Source organism: Rana temporaria, chromosome 3 (genome assembly GCF_905171775.1).
Source record: "Rana temporaria chromosome 3, aRanTem1.1, whole genome shotgun sequence".
NCBI classification, from domain to species: domain Eukaryota; kingdom Metazoa; phylum Chordata; class Amphibia; order Anura; family Ranidae; genus Rana; species Rana temporaria.
Window position 1 is genome coordinate 437,937,328 of NC_053491.1, and position 15,981 is coordinate 437,953,308.

The 15,981-nt window shown below is 42.7% G+C and overlaps 1 protein-coding gene across 1 annotated transcript in view; it reads left to right on the forward strand.

Annotated features, from left to right (window-relative positions):
- The window catches only part of LOC120933284 (intercellular adhesion molecule 5-like), a 51,916-nt gene extending 38,137 nt beyond the window's left edge, over positions 1 to 13,779 (forward strand). The window contains exons 3-5 of the mRNA XM_040346410.1: positions 4,870 to 5,103; positions 8,511 to 8,783; positions 13,534 to 13,779. Coding sequence (XP_040202344.1) covers positions 4,870 to 5,103; positions 8,511 to 8,783; positions 13,534 to 13,661 — 635 coding nt within the window. The 3' untranslated portion in view covers positions 13,662 to 13,779. The remainder of the gene's footprint in view (positions 1 to 4,869; positions 5,104 to 8,510; positions 8,784 to 13,533) is intronic.
- Positions 13,780 to 15,981: the final 2,202 nt, after the last annotated feature.

Genomic DNA, 15,981 nt, shown 5'->3' on the forward strand with positions numbered 1-15,981 from the left:
AGCTCCATTAACATAAAACACGCCCCCTCAGCCGAATTTGAATTAGCCACCCTTACGCCCGCCCGATTTACCATACGCCGCCGTAACTTAGCAGGCAAGTACTTTGTGAATCATGTACTTGCCTCGCAAAATTACGACGGTGTAGTGTAAATGCCATACGCTACGCCACCGCAACTATGCGCTCGCCATCCTGAATCTAGCTATTTGTATCTGGACTTGTTCTGCACTTTGATTCTTCAAATAAGCTCTAACATTTTTGCTACAAACCTGCCATATCATTACCATACAACATCAATAGTTTGCCCAGAATTTAGATTTGCTCACCCATACATGTGACTGTGCAAGTGTCTATTGTCTTTGGTTGGTTACTTCTAGTGATGAGTGGAGTGATTTGGGTAAAATAGATTTCTCAGTGTAATTACTAATTTTATTTATTTATTTTTAATAATTAATTTTTATATGTTCTTTTAGTTGTGTGTGTTTGTGTTTTAGTGTATGGTGTCAGAATCTCCTAATTAGCTATGTTATATTCTCCGTCCCTGCCAGGAGAACTGGCTACTGGCAATAATTGCATGCTAGAAATCCGACATGCTGGTTATACCTAAGTCAACCAAGGATCAACTTGGGTACAAGTAGCCAGTCTATACATGGATCGACTCTCGGCCGGTACCTGCTGAACAGGTCCACATTCGAACCATCTATGGCCGGTTTAAGAATATAATTTCCCTAATTTTCAATGCATCTCCTCTTAATTCTTGCTGTGTCTCTGGGACAGGAAGTGAATGGAAATCTCCTTGACAGGATGCAGAAAAAATAGGATTTTTTTACTCACCGTAAAATCCATTTCTCTGAGTTCATAGACGGACACAGCATCCTTTGACAGTAGGGTTATATCCGCTTCCCTTTAGGAGAGTTTAGGCAGAAAAAAAGTACTTTAAGTGTTAACAACACATTCCTCAGTGCAGCTCCTCCCAGGGGGCGTGGCCCCCCGGGTATAACCCACACCCTGCTCTAGCAGCCTCAGTTCGTAACAAGCAGTACAAACAAAGAAGGGGTGGGTGCTGTGTCCGTCTATGAACTCAGAGGGTTCGTAACCATTTCCTACTCAAAAAAAAAGTTTGGGCTGTAGGGGGCATTCTCACCTGAGAATGCACTCACTGTTTGATTATATGCAATAACCTCAGCAGGGGAAAGCATTGAAAGCAATGGGAGGGCAGGCAGTTCCTGCAGCTAACCGCGGCCATTCGCATGTAATTTCTCATGGAGCGATCACACATGAATGGTCGGCCCTGGACGCAGCTTCCCATTACTTTCAGAGGGGCTGCCTCCCACAGCTAATCACAAGAACCCCCGTTGGAGTTCTCACATATAATCTGAGTGCAGACTTGCATACATTTTAACATTTTATTTTGCCTCATTAGTGAACTGCTCCATCTACTATTTTTTTTTTTGAAGAACACTCTCTAAATACTGTTAGAATTTTCCATGGAGATTGCAGTGTACAGTATACAGTTTGAGGCACTGGGCAACACAAACAGATAAATCTTGGCAGAAGAGGGATGATGACTCACACCTAAATTGTTTTCATAAGGCCAATTTCGCATATCTGTTCAAGAATTCTCCTCTGTCTGGTAAATCATCTGATTTCTTAACTCACTAGTTTAATCTAGCATTAAAAATACATAACATCCAAGCCAGTCTAGAGTTCACTTCATGTTCATTTCCTGTGTGACTTCATTATCTTGTGACAGCACTCTGCTACAGTTACAGTGCAATTTATGGAATAATATGAATACATTTGCAGGTTTAGAAATCCTTTGGCCGGATTCAAGTAGATTTGCGCATTTATTACGGAGGCGCAGGGCAACGATTTTGCCCTGCGCCCCCGCAATTTTTTTTGCGATGCCCTCGATTCACGGAGCAGAAGCTCCGTAAATTGCGTGGGCGCGCGGGCAAAATGCCCGGTGCAAGCGCGCGCAATTTAAATGATCCCGTAGGGGACGGGAATCATTTAAATTAGGCGCGTTCCCGCGCCGAGCGTAGAGCGCATTCTCCGTCGGGAAACTTTCCCGACGTGCATTGCGGCAAATGACGTTGCAAGGACGTCATTTGCTTCAAAGTGAACGTGAATGGCGTTTAGCGCCATTCACGATTCACTTACGCAAACTACGTAAATTTTAAATTTCGCGACGCGGGAACGACGGGTATACGTAACATTGGCTGCCCCTGCTAATAGGGGCAGCCTTACGCAAAAACCGCCGTACGGAAACAACGTAAATTGCATACGCAGGGCTCGCGCAACGTTGTGAATCGGTGTTAGTATGCAATTTGCATACTATACGCTGAGCACAACGGGAACGCCACCTAGCGGCCATCGCAAAAATGCAGCCTAAGATATGCGGGCATAAGAGCCTTATGCCACGCATATCTTAGGCTGCAGTTGGCGTAACGAAGTTCCTGAATCAGGAGCACTCGTTACGCCGGGGGAAGTAAGCAATTGCGCTGTGTAACCTATGGTTACACAGGCGCAATTGCTTCTTGAATCCACCCCCTTGTTTTAAGCTGTACTCTATCTATGCATAAGACCCTTTTCGCTGTCTTTGAGTCTGTTTTTCAGGTGGACTTAATTGGAATTTATATGCAACTCTATGAGCAGGTGGATATAAACAAACTTGTGTCTGTTTACATCCACCTGCCTTCAAGTCCATGTAGATCTGGACGTCCCTTTCTGATTTTCTGGACATAAATGTAACAGATCAGAGGTTGCCTGGTGTAAATGGACAAAAGTCAGTTTACATCTATCTGCCCATAGAGCCATCACGGGTACCCCACGGATGCAGACACAAACTGAACAGGCATGGATGTCACAAAACTGAGAATTTACTCATGTGGAGCACCGGCCTGTGAAAGGACCCAAAGAGTTATGCTGGCCTCACGTATAATTTTCAGGCAATTTCAATCACAGTTACCGCCATGATTAACCCCTTCACGCCTAAGGGTAAAACAAATCTTAATGCCTAAGCACAATTTTGCAAGATTGAGATGTGTTAGTAAAACCGTACATATCATCACAACTACTTTGTGCATCCAGGTGGATTATAACTTGGGGTTTTTTTCAGGACAAATTGGGTTTGGATATGGTATGACAAATGGTAATGGATATCTTCAGATTTTTTTTATTATTATTATCTAATGAAAACTGTCACAAAATAGTAAAAAAAAAAAATATTTTTTAAATGGAACCATATATTTCTTGCTACTACCGTAACCTACCACCAAATAACAACCCAAAATAAATTCTTCTGCTCTTGACAATTGCAGCAATACCACATATGTGTATGTTAGTTGTTGTTTGTACCCGTAGTACAGCCCAGAAACAATAGTGCACATTTTGCTTTTTCTTTTACACTGATACAAATTTAAAAAAAATTAAATCATGTACAAAAAATACTTGACCCAAGCACTAACCCTGGGGCTGACCTAGATCAAACCTTGATCTAGGTTTTTTTTTTTTTACCTACGCACATTTTTTTTTTCAATCTCTGCAAGGACAGAGAAAGATACAATATATCTTTCTCACCCATTCACAGAGACAGAAAACACTGACTGATCACTGTGATAGCCAATCAGAGGCTATCACAGCGATTAGGTGACCTGGAATCGGACGTTCCAGATCCCGATTGTTAGAGCGGGGCCCAGGGGGTCTATCACATAAAATCCCAATAAAATACATTTACATTTTTGGCTGTAACATGACAATATGTGGAAAATTTCAAGGGGGTAGGAATACTTTTTCAAGGCACTGTACAAGTGAAAATGATTGCAGAACAGTTTCTCATGTAATGAGATGCTGCAGTAACCTTAATGAGATGGAGATATATTAGAGGTTCTAAAGCAGGGATCCTCAAACTATGGCCCTCCAGCTGTTGCGGAACTACACATCCCATGAGGCACTGTAAAACTCTGACATTCACAGACATGACTAGGCATGATGGGAATTGTAGTTCCTGAACAACTGGAGGGCCGTAGTTTGAAGACCCATGTTCTAAAGGCTTGCTCACACCATGTCAGCTTGATCGCATTGGCGTGAACTTGGCACCATAACAAGCAATGACGCTCTAGGGCACAGCATCATTCATTGCTATGTTGATGGTGGCTGTTTTGCCCACACCATGGCAATGCATGACTCCGGGGCAAGCAGCATGGGCCTCCCCTAGCATTCAGAAGAAGACATAGTTCAGCCTTTTCCACCTCCCACCTTCTGCCTTGCTGCTGGTAAAGCTCTTATGTGAAAAGGGTGTGACTGTGTGATTGGGGCCTCTATGATAGAAGGACTGTGTAATTTGGGGGTTCTGTGATTGGAGGGGGCTTTGTGACTGACTGAGGGGTTCTACGATTGGGGGGCTCTGTTATGGGGCAGCTGTATAAATGCGGAGCTCTGTGATTAAGGGGACTCTGATGTGGTGGGAAGTCTTTAATGTGATGGGAGGACTCATGTATAGAGGGCCTTTATGTGTAGGGATGACTCTGATGTCATGAGAGGTTCTCATATATAGGGGATGACTCTGCTGTGAAGGCGGGCCTCCGATGTGATGGGGGCCCTCTGACATGATGGGAGATCTCCAATATGAACTTAATTTTATCAGGGAATTTGTGTGCATTACTCCCATTAATAAGTAACATTTTATGTTTTTTACATTTTAGACTGGGGTGCCTTGAGATTTTGCATGGTGTGCCGTGTCTGAAAAAACATTGAGAAACGCTGGATTAACTGGCTGTGCTGCTAAATACAAATTTTGATATGTCTTACATCAGATTACTGAGATTGGGGCGTCATTACTTTTCCTGTTTTCTGTCATTGTCTTCCAGCTGAACCTGAGTTCACAGACTGCTCTGACAAGTTGGTGTGGCTTGAGGGACAGGAGAGCAGCTTCAACTGCCAGGCCAAAGGACACCCTCTACCCACCGTAACCTGTGAGAAAAACAACACCATCTATAAGGTCGAGGAGAAATTCACAGCTATGAGAAATATGTCTGGAGAGTATACTTGTAGAGCCACAAACTTTGACACCATCACAAAACCAGTAACAGTGTCTGTGGAATGTAAGTATCGCAGAGAGCTCTGGAAATGGTTGGCATTGGATGGTTTTTCTTGAGTGTAGGAATTAAAAAGGAACTCTGGCAACATCCTATTCACACCTTCTGCTACCAAAATAGGGCCAGATTCTCGTACAGCGGCGTATCTATAGGCGGGCAAGTGCAGTATTCTCAAAGCACTTGCTCCGTAAGTTGCGGCGGCGTAGCGTAAATCGGCCGGCGTAAGCCCGCCTAATTCAAATGTGGAACAGGGGGCGTGTTTTATGTAAAATAACCATGACCCGACGTGATTGACGTTTTTCACAAACGGTGCATGCGCCGTCCGTGGACATATCCCAGTGTGCATTGCTCCAATTACGCCGCAAGGACGTATTGGTTTTGACGTGAACGTAAATTACGTCCAGTCCCATTCACGGACGACTAACGCAAACGACGTAAAATATTAAAGATTCGACGCGGGAACGACGTCCATACTTAACATTGTACGCCGCATGTACGCCACCATATAGCAGGGGTAACTTTACGCCGGGAAAAGCCTAACGTAAACGGCGTATCTGTACTGCGTTGGCCGGGCGTACGTTCATAAATTCGCGTATTTAGCTGATTTACATATTTCTAGGCGTAAATCAGCGTACACGCCCCTAGCGGCCAGCGTACATATGCAGTTACGATCCGATGGCGTAAGAGACTTACGATGCGTAACTGATTCTAATGCCGCGTACACACCATCACTTTATGTGATGAAAAAAAACGACACTTTCTGTGAAGTAAAAAATGACGTTTTTGAAACTTCAATTTTCAAAGACGAAGTTGCCTACACACCATCGTTTTCTCACAATGATCTTGCAAAGTGAGGTTACGTTCCACCACGTTTTACCATTGAAGCTTGCTTCATAAGTAGCTTCTGGGCATGCGTGGATGAAAAAACGTCTTAGAAAACGACGTTTTTTGCTACACACGGTCAATTTCTGTGAAGTAAAAAGTGCACTTTTGAAAAACGACACATAAAATTGAAGCATGCTTCAATTTTTTTTTGGTCGTTTTTTACAAGACATAAAACAACGTTTTCCCCCACACACAGTCAATTAAAGTGACGTTTTTAAAAACGTCATTTTTTTTCATCACATAAAGTGATGGTGTGTACGCGGCATTAGAATCAGGCACATAGATCCGACGACACAACTGGAGATACGCCGTTGTATCTCCTTTGTGAATCTGGGCCATAGTCTACCAAATTAAGGTCTGCTGGGAGGGGGATGTAGGGGGCTGGATGATATAGAATAGGAGGTATTGCAAGTAATGAATAAATAAATAAATCTGTATCGCCAAGGATATCGGACCAGTGGTGTATTTTGGTTTTGTGCTGCCCTAGGCAAGACTAAAATCGAGTGCCCCCGATCTAAATTTGCCCCACTCCTTCTTGTTTATGATCCAGCCCTTCATCTGTAAACCCCACCCCTTTCCCTTTAGGCTCCACCTCTTCCTATATATATATATATATATATATATATATATATACAGTATATACTGGGGCAGATTCAGGTAGCTTTTACGGCGGCGTTATTTGAAATCTGCGCCGGCGTATCGTTACGCCGATTCTCAAGAGCAGATACGCTAAAAAAATAGACTTCCTCCGCCGACGTAACTTGAATGCGGCGGCGTATAATTGTGTGCAATATTACGTTGACCACTAGGGGCGCTTCCGTTGTTTTCCGCGTAGAATATGCAAATTACCTAGTTACGTCGATTCACGAACGTACGTGCGCCCGGCGGTAGTTTTTTATGTCGTTTGCGTAAGGCTTTTTCGGGTAACGTTACTCCTGCCATTAGGAGGCGCAGCCAATGTTAAGTATGGACGTCGTTCCCGCTTCGAAATTTGAATTGTTGATGTCGTTTGTGTAAGTCGTTTGCGAATAGGGCTGGATGTAATTTACGTTCACGTCGAAAACCAATACGTCGTTGCGGCGTACTTGAGAGCAATGCACACTGGGATATGTACACGGACGGCGCATGCGCCGTTCGTAAAACACGTCAATCACGTCAGGTCATCACACATTAGCATAAAACACGCCCCCCTTCCACATTTGAATTACGCGGGCTTACACCGGCCCCATTTACGCTACGCCACCGCAACTTACGGAGCAAGTGCTTTGTGAATACTGCACTTGCTCCTGTAAGTTGCGTTGGCGTAGCGTAAATACAATACGCTGCGCCGCCGTAACTTGGCGCACAGGTACCTGAATCTGCCCCATTGTATATAAAGTATATGCCATGCGCCTTTTCTTCTAGGTGCTCAGGGCAACCTGGAAAAGTGGGGTTGTCGGGCCAGGATTTGGATAAAAGTTAACAGCAGCAGTGAAAAGGAGGAAAAGTAGGGAGGGTAACTTGTGTATTTTATATCTGCCTGGAAGAACGGGGAGGGGTGGGGGGCGGGACAAGCACTGTCAGATTACATACAGTGAGAATCTCCTGTTTACTCAGCGGCCCCTGTAATAGGAAGTCCCGCCTCCTGGGCCAACATGTTCTGACCAGTGTTCTGTCTATCATAGAAGCCGGTCCAGGAGACGTGACTTTGAATTAAAGAGGCTGGTGAGTAAACAGGAGATTCTCGTTGTATGTAATCTGACGGCATTCATCCCGCCCCTGAGATGGGCATTGATCAGGCTGTATTTATGGCAATGGGGAGGCTGCAGATGGGCATTAATCAAACTGCATTGATGGGCAATTGTGAGGCTACAGATTGGCATCGATTAAGCTGCATTGATTGGCAATGATGAGGCTACAGATGGGCATTGATCAAGCTACATTGATGGAAAATTTTGAGGTTGCAGGTGGGCATTGATCAGGCTGCATTGATGGGCACTGACCCTTATTTTGCTTCAAAGTTCTTTATTTAAAATTGTATTTTGTTCTTGAAACATCCCTCTTAAAATGAAGGTGCGCGTTATACGCCTGTGCGTGTTATATGCCAATAAATACAGTAATAGTCACAATACAACGCTCCCTTATAAATGAATTTTTAGACCCCTTTCACACTGTGGCGGTTTTTAGGCGCTATTGCGCTAAAAATTTCACACTGGAGCGTTGCGCTAGCATGACGGAAAAAAAGTCATGCTAGTCACATCTTTGGAGCGGTGAAGGAGCGGTGTGTATACCGCTCCTGCCTATTGAAATCAATGGGACAGCGCGGCTATACCACCGGCAATGCGCCTCTGCAGAGGCACATTGCGGGCGATTTTAACCCTTTCTAGCGCCCTGAAATTAGCTGTAAAGCGCCACTAAAAATATCGGTGCTTTACCGCCACCGCACCTCCCGCCCCAGTGTGAAAGGGGCCTTAAAGAAGTCCATCTCTGAACAACGGGAATTGATTTTTCATCCATTGTTAACATTCTATTTTTTCATTTTCTTTCAGATGAGCCTAAAATACTGAGCATTGTTGTGCAGCCCTCCATGCCTGTGCTGGAAGGGGCAAATATAACATTGACTTGTGAGGCAGATGCAGTACCCACTCCAACCTATAGCTGGCATCCTCAGACGCCTCATGTCACATTCCTTAATAACAACAGGACTATACAGATCAAGGAGGTGACCAGTGCACACGAAGGCTTCTACATCTGCATAGCACAGAACAAGTATGGGATCAAGACACTGCAACAGAAAATTGTTGTGGACAGGGAGGAGATCGGTGAGTCTGCCTTTGCCCTTTTAAGCTTAACCTTAAAGCTGAGTTCCACCCTATTTAGCAACTACGACCCCACCGGTAGCCAATCTCTGTGCCATTACTTTTTGGATATTTTTTTTTTGTTCCGTTTAAATATCTTTTTCTCTTCACAAATCCCCTGACTTCTGGCCCACCTCACCGTGGTGAGATATACGCAATTTCCGCTCTCCTGTTGTTTCCTGGGAAATCAGGGTCATCAATTCCAGGAGTCAACGCGCATCTTCCGCTTCTGGCATCGCGTTATTTCAAAACTAGAAATCACGCAATGCCAGGCAGAGTTAGGTGCCATTTTTTAACTATGGACTCTTTTGTCATTACATTGGGTACCAAGCGGCGGCGGAGAAATAATCGTTAGTAGCGGTGGCATGGGCGACAGCAGCAGGAACAGTAAACTGAGATGGTTCTGAAAATTAATGTTGCACAGCACTATGAAGGGGGGCAAACATTGTGGCACTTGTGACAGGAAGTCAGGTAAATCTGTGGGTGTTGTCACAGACGGGACATACATTTCTGCCTTGTTTAGACAATACACCAATTGTTATTAGGCGTCGGCTGCAAATGTGGCCAGGAAAGGCTAAAGGCCGTTGAAAAACTTCAGCTGTTCAGAATGAGGCAATTAAGGCCTCTATAAGTAATCCAGAGGATTACCACGGAATTGCTGAATCATCCTGAGTCTTTGTGAGTAAGGAGAGCAGTGCCAGAAAGTCTTCTGAGGAGGTGAAGAGAGGATTGATTTTTCTGTGTGATAAAAATCAAAAGACTATTGTTTTTCTGCTGTATGACCAGCACTGTCTACCCAGCAGTAGGCTGTGCTAGACTTCATAGATAGGTTCCTGTGTGGAAGGTAGACACCCAAAGTGACTAGGAGTTATTTTATGTTTGATTTTGTTTAAGCTGTTTGGATGCTTGCACTTGTTCCAGCAAGATGGAAGAATAAACCAAAATCTTTGTTTTCAACCATCTTCGACTGCCTGTCTGTATAAATTCCGTGTGTGGTGAACCCATCCAAGGGGTAACACACCCCGCTACCGAGCTAACCCCTTACATACTGCACAGCACTATGGCAACCTGTCATGAAGAAACTGAAAGGGTGCCAGATTGGGAGGTGCATGCTGGCTAACCAGCTGCACCTAATCCCAGAAATAAACACAAGCAGGCTTCAGATGCCCACAACCTTCGATAGCCCCTGCCTGCTTCCGAGATCAAGTAATATTTTATTGATTTCTAAAGCCTGCTACACACGATCGGATTTTCTGCGGATAAAGCAAAGGACTTTGGTCCGAAGGGCGTTGTCAAGGAATTTGTCTTGGCAAAGAATTGTCGACCAACAAACACAAAAACTACGTGGTTTTTCAGCTCTTTAGTGCCACCCTTTGGGCAACTTCTGCTAATTTTGTGTTATGGTTAGCGTTGCTTCAGAGCAGGCGTGTTTGTACTTTGGAGTTTTGTCTGACGGACAAAACACAATTGTTGGCAGAAAATTTTAAAGCATGCTATGCAACTTTTGTCCGCGGAAAATCCAACAATTGTCCGATGGAGCATACAAACGGTTGGATTTTCCTGTCATCACACAATTCCCGTCAGATAATCCAATCGTGTGTACGAGGCTTAAGAAAGAAGCTGGATGACATTACTAACATTATGTAAATATGATGCCCTGTACACACGGCCCGAATTCGCGTCAGGAAAAAAACGTTGTTTTTCCTGACGAGATTCCTGGCAAGAATCTATTGCCGGCCGAGTGTACACATGTACAACGCCGTTCTTTAAATGGCACGAACGCGGTGACGTCATCGACTAGGACAAGCATGCGCTCGTGACATTCGATGCTGTCGCTGCCATCTTGCTTCACCCTACCTATGCCTTGGAAGCTACCGTGCATGCGTCAAAGTCATTTCGAGCATGCGTGGGTTTCCATTGAGACAGGTAAGTATACAGGCGCTCGGGTTTCTTGGCAGGAAAACACTATGGAGAATCACAACGAGAAAATAGAGAGCAGGTTCTCTATTTTTCTCGTCTAGATTCTGGGCAGTTTTCTCAATGAGAAACCTCAAAGCCTCATACACACGCTCGGCAAGAAAGCTCTGCCAGCAGTTTTCTTGCTGTTTCTTTCCGAGAAAACCGTGCGTGTGTACGAGGCTTAATAGTAGAAGTTGTAACAACTACAGGGGACTGGTTATGGAGACTGGAGCTTCCCTTTAACCCCTTAGGGGCCAGGGGTGTTTTTTTTTTTTCCTCCATTGGAGAATAGACATGTGCAAATCCAAATTTTCCAATTTTCAAATTTTCGAATTTTCAAATTTCCGAATTTTCAAATTTCCGACTTTCAAATTTCCGACTTTCAAATTTCCGAATTTCGGAATTTCGAATTTTGGAATTTCAAATTTTCTAAATTTGGAATTTCCAAAATTTGGAATTTCCTAATTTAAAATTTCCGAAATTTAAATATTCCGACATTTCGGAATATTTAAATTTCGGAAATTTTAAATTAGGAAATTCAAAATTTGGAAAATTCGAAATTCCAAAATTCGGAAATTCGAAATCCAGAAATTCGGAAATTTGAAAGTCGGAAATTTGAAAGTCGGAAATTTGAAAATTAGGAAATTTGAAAATCAGAAATGTGAAAATTTGAAGATTTGAAAATCGGAAAATTTGGATTTTTTAATTTCCGAAATTTCAAAATTCTGAATTCCGAATTTAGCTTCAGGTAGTTAGCAGTTAGATTACAGACTGTCCAGCCTTTCAGTACCCGGTTACCTTGATCCCCGGAGGATGGTCGAGACCCTATTGGATTGCCAGCCTCTCTTGGCTCTCCTTAGGCGGACTCCCCACTGAACAGCTTCCTCTCCAAGGAACAACGCTTGGGATCTTCTTAGCATTAGGGACCCAGTCGATCACTGGGGCCCAGACACAGCTCAAATGTTCCGGACCAACGTGGTCCCGGAACGAGGAACACCACATTGCACGCGCACCCCGGCCTGGAAGGCCATTTTGCCGGGGCGCCGTGATGTAGTCACCCTAAAGGTGAGTGCCACACTGCAAGAAGACCCAGATCAATGGCGTCTGTCCCATAAATACCCTCCCCCAGCATGCACAGCGAGGAAAATCCCTCCTCATAGGCTGCTGGGGAAAACCACCCAAACTTTGACTCCTCTGCTGCCACCCATCGTCCTGGGGTGGAATCAGCACCCCAGAAACGACAGAATGAGCCCACAGCACAGCCAAGCTGAGACAGAGACCCACATTTTAACAAATTAGACTGGTCAAAGCTAACTAACTCTCTGACCCCCTCTAAATTTAAATTAGCACCAGTTCTTAGAAGTAACCAGGTGTATTGTATGTATTCTCTATTTTTTGTTCCTTCTCTTACTTCTTGGTGAGGGGTGGGGGAAATGGATGAGTGGTAGTGCTGGTGGGGGGTGGGATGAGTGGCAATGCTGAGGGGAGTTCTGATCAGCCAACTTAGGTGCTCTTAATCAAGGTCATCTGCTGATCTGAGAACTGTAGTGGGGACTTTTAATGGCAACTATAATCACAGGTAGTGTTACTCTCTGTGTCTCCGACTTTGTGGTGTCTCATAGCAGTGACACCTATGCTGCAATCAGGAGATGGGGTCTCCTCCAGCTTCTCCCACTTCACATACCTCACCTCACCAGTCAGCTGACCTCTAGTCTCTGCCCCCCAGCCATGCATGAACTGAATAGGCGGCTGCGAAGAGGCTGAGTGGGCGGCCGCGGGATCCAGGAACAGCCCAGCTGGATGGCCACAGGCTTTAGGGACAGCCCTGCTGCCACAAAAAGGCTGGGAGAGCAGTGCGGGCTTAAGGAACAGCCCAGGATTCGGTGACCCCTGGCAAATCACCATTCGACCCCCAGGTTGAGAACCACTGTCTTAGAAGCATCTTTACTCAGACAAGGCCCAAGGACATCTGGTTGCCTACTTCCAAGCGACACCTTACTCTGATGATACCAGACTAGATCTTCAGCAGGCATACCACCTCAGTCAGCTTTTCTTCTAGCTCTATGGTCTCAGCATCCCAGGCCCTCAGGTTGCCCACCTGAGACCTCACAACAGCAGACATAGCAGCAATGCCTGATGGGGCAGAATGCCCTCCAGGCTGGATTAATCCTCTCCAGGAAAAGACCCGAGCTCCGTATGCTCACAGAATATTCTGTATACAGTCTGCCAGGATGTCTTCAGAGCCTGTCGCTCTGGGATTGGCCAGGATTGTATCAATATTGATACTGCTATCTGCATAGCTCCACACCTATCATCCAGAAACTTCTGGAGCTCTCTGGATGCAGAGGGAGCTATCAGACTGGCAGTAGCTGAACACACTGAGCAGACCTGACTAGCAGAATTTAGCTGCACTGATTACAGTGAGCAAACTATGCTTTTACCCAACAAACAAATCAAAGCCACACTGCCTACAGGGCGGCAATTAAATTTGCCTATCAAAATACATACTAAATGTATCTATCTATCTAAGCTGAGCACTTATCTATGGTGCTACACAATAAAACCTACATAATAAGTAAAAATAATATCAAAGGGTTGCCTTCACCTTTCCTGACCTGCTTTATTGCAATAAATTATTCCAAAAGTGTAGGTGCCCTTTATACTGTGGGAATATAAAGCCATTGAAAGATAATTAGTAGCAATTATGTTTCTGTTTTCATATTTCTATTCATCAAATATTTTTATCTTGTTTTAGAGTCTGCAACAAATCCAGCACTATTTGTGCAAGACAAAAACAACAACAGAGGTGACACGACGGACGCAGCATTCTCCAAGATTCTGGCCCTGTTGTTATCTTCGAGTTTATTATATTATTTCTGTTAATTGCATCTGTATTTGCCACGTTAGAAAACAAAGCACTCAAAAAGCTATGTGCACTATGAAATTCTCGGTGTGTGTTTGGATTAAAACATTCCTTAATAAAATGTGTTTGCTGTCTTTATGTTACCCAGAATAAAGTCTTTGTTATAACGAAATACTTTGCAAATACTGAAAACAGAAATCACTTTGTCCATTTATTAGTGACAGAAAACCCAGACTTAAAGGGGTTGTAAAGGTTTGTTTTTTATTTTCCAAATAGGTTCCTTTAGGCTAGTGCATTGTTGGTTCACTTACCTTTTCCTTTGATTTCCCTTCTAAATGTTTTTTTTCTTTGTCTGAATTTCTCACTTCCTGTTTCTCCTCAGTAAGCTTGCCCCAATCATCTGGCTGGGGGTTAGTCAGCCAGAACAGCTTACTGAGGGGGAAAAGGAAGTGAGAAATTCAGACAAAGAAAAAAAAACATTTAGAAGGGAAATCAAAGGAAAAGGTAAGTGAACCAACAATGCACTAGCTTAAAGGAACCTATTCAGGAAATAAAAAAATAAAAAATTTTTACAACCCCTTTAAGGGGCAACTCTACTTTTGTGGAAAAAAAAATTGCAAATGAACCACTTGACCTCCGAAAGGTTTTACCCTCTTCATGATCAGGCCATTTTTTGCTATTCAGCACTGCACTACTTTAACTGGTAATTGCACGGTTATGCAACACTGTACGCAAATTACATTTATATCATTTTTTTCACACAAATAGAGCTTTCTTTTAGTGGTATTTAATCGCTGCTGGGTTTTTTATTTTTTGCTATATAAACAAAAAAATACCAAACATTTTGAAAAACAAATATGTTTTTCTTCGTTTCTGTTATAACATTTTGCAAACAGATCATCTTTCTTCATAAATTTAGGCCAACATGTATACTGATACATTTCTTTGGTAAAAAAAATAACCCAAATCAGTGTATATAGCATTTACAAACTATGGTGTATACAGTATATATGTGAAAATAGATCAATTATGATGTATTGATGGTCTGTTTCATTTCTTGAGGCCCTAAAATTCCAGGACAGTACAAATACCCCCCAAATGATCCCCTTTTTTTAAAATAGACAGTCCAAGGTATTTAGTAAGAGGCATGGTAAGTTTTTTGAAGTTGGTAATTTTTTAGAAAATTAGGAAATTAAATAAAATGTGGGGGTTTTTTTTCCACAATTTTCTTTTTTTACATACTATCACCATTGTTATGAGAGCTTCCTGCCCTCCATTATAAATGCACACAGGTGCTTACTTCATCTCTTTTACTACATCTGAAATGGCAATCTAGGCCTCAGTGGTCTTTGGCTTCCCTTTATCTGCGGTTCATACTTTGCTTCATTTGAATGGACACTGAGCAGAATAAGAGAATTTAATGACTAAGTGTTTTTAACCTAGTATGGCATTGTCAATTGCATTACTGTTCAGATGATTAGATGTGACATTCCACAAGCCTCTGATAAATGAGACTTGGCTACTCTGCAACACGTCAGGCAAAGGAAGACGCAACCCAATACTTGCAATCAGGACAGTGTATGCATTAGCAACCTTTTTTTTCCCACACTATTTAAAATGTTTGCACAGATATTAATAAAATGGTTCATTTTACTTAAACTAACCGTTGTGATCGTTTGAATGTGCCAGTAAAATCCAATTTTGTTCCTAGGGGGACACATTGGAGTTTACAAACTATGGTGTGTATATATATATAAAATTATATATATAAAATTGATCAGTCCTGCTGTATTGATGGCCTATCTAATTTCTTGAGGCCTAAAAATGCCAGGACAGTACAAATATTCCTGAAATGGCCACTTTTTAGAATGGAGACAGTCCAAGGTATTTAGTAAGAGGCATGGCGAGTTTTTTGAAGTTTTAATTGTTTGTCAATTTTTTTTGAAAAATTAAGAAATTAAATAAAATGTGTGTTTTTTCCACAATTTTTTTTATATACTATCACCAGTGCAGTACAGCATCATCATTTAATTAGTGTGGTGGTGATCAGGGACACTGACTGGTGACAATATGTAAAATATATATAAATATATATATATATATATATATATATATATATATTTATTTATTTTTATTTTATTTTTTACTTTTTTTTACATACTCTTTTTAGAGTAGTTCAGTGTTACCATGGTGATTTTTTGTTTTTTTTTACACTGTGATTACTTGTTACAGTGATAATCACTGTAACAGCAATCATTTGGCTTTCATTCATAACTCATTGTTTACTATTGTTTTTTTTTTTTTTTTTTTTTTGTGCGTGTACTCGAGAGAGGAGCCTGA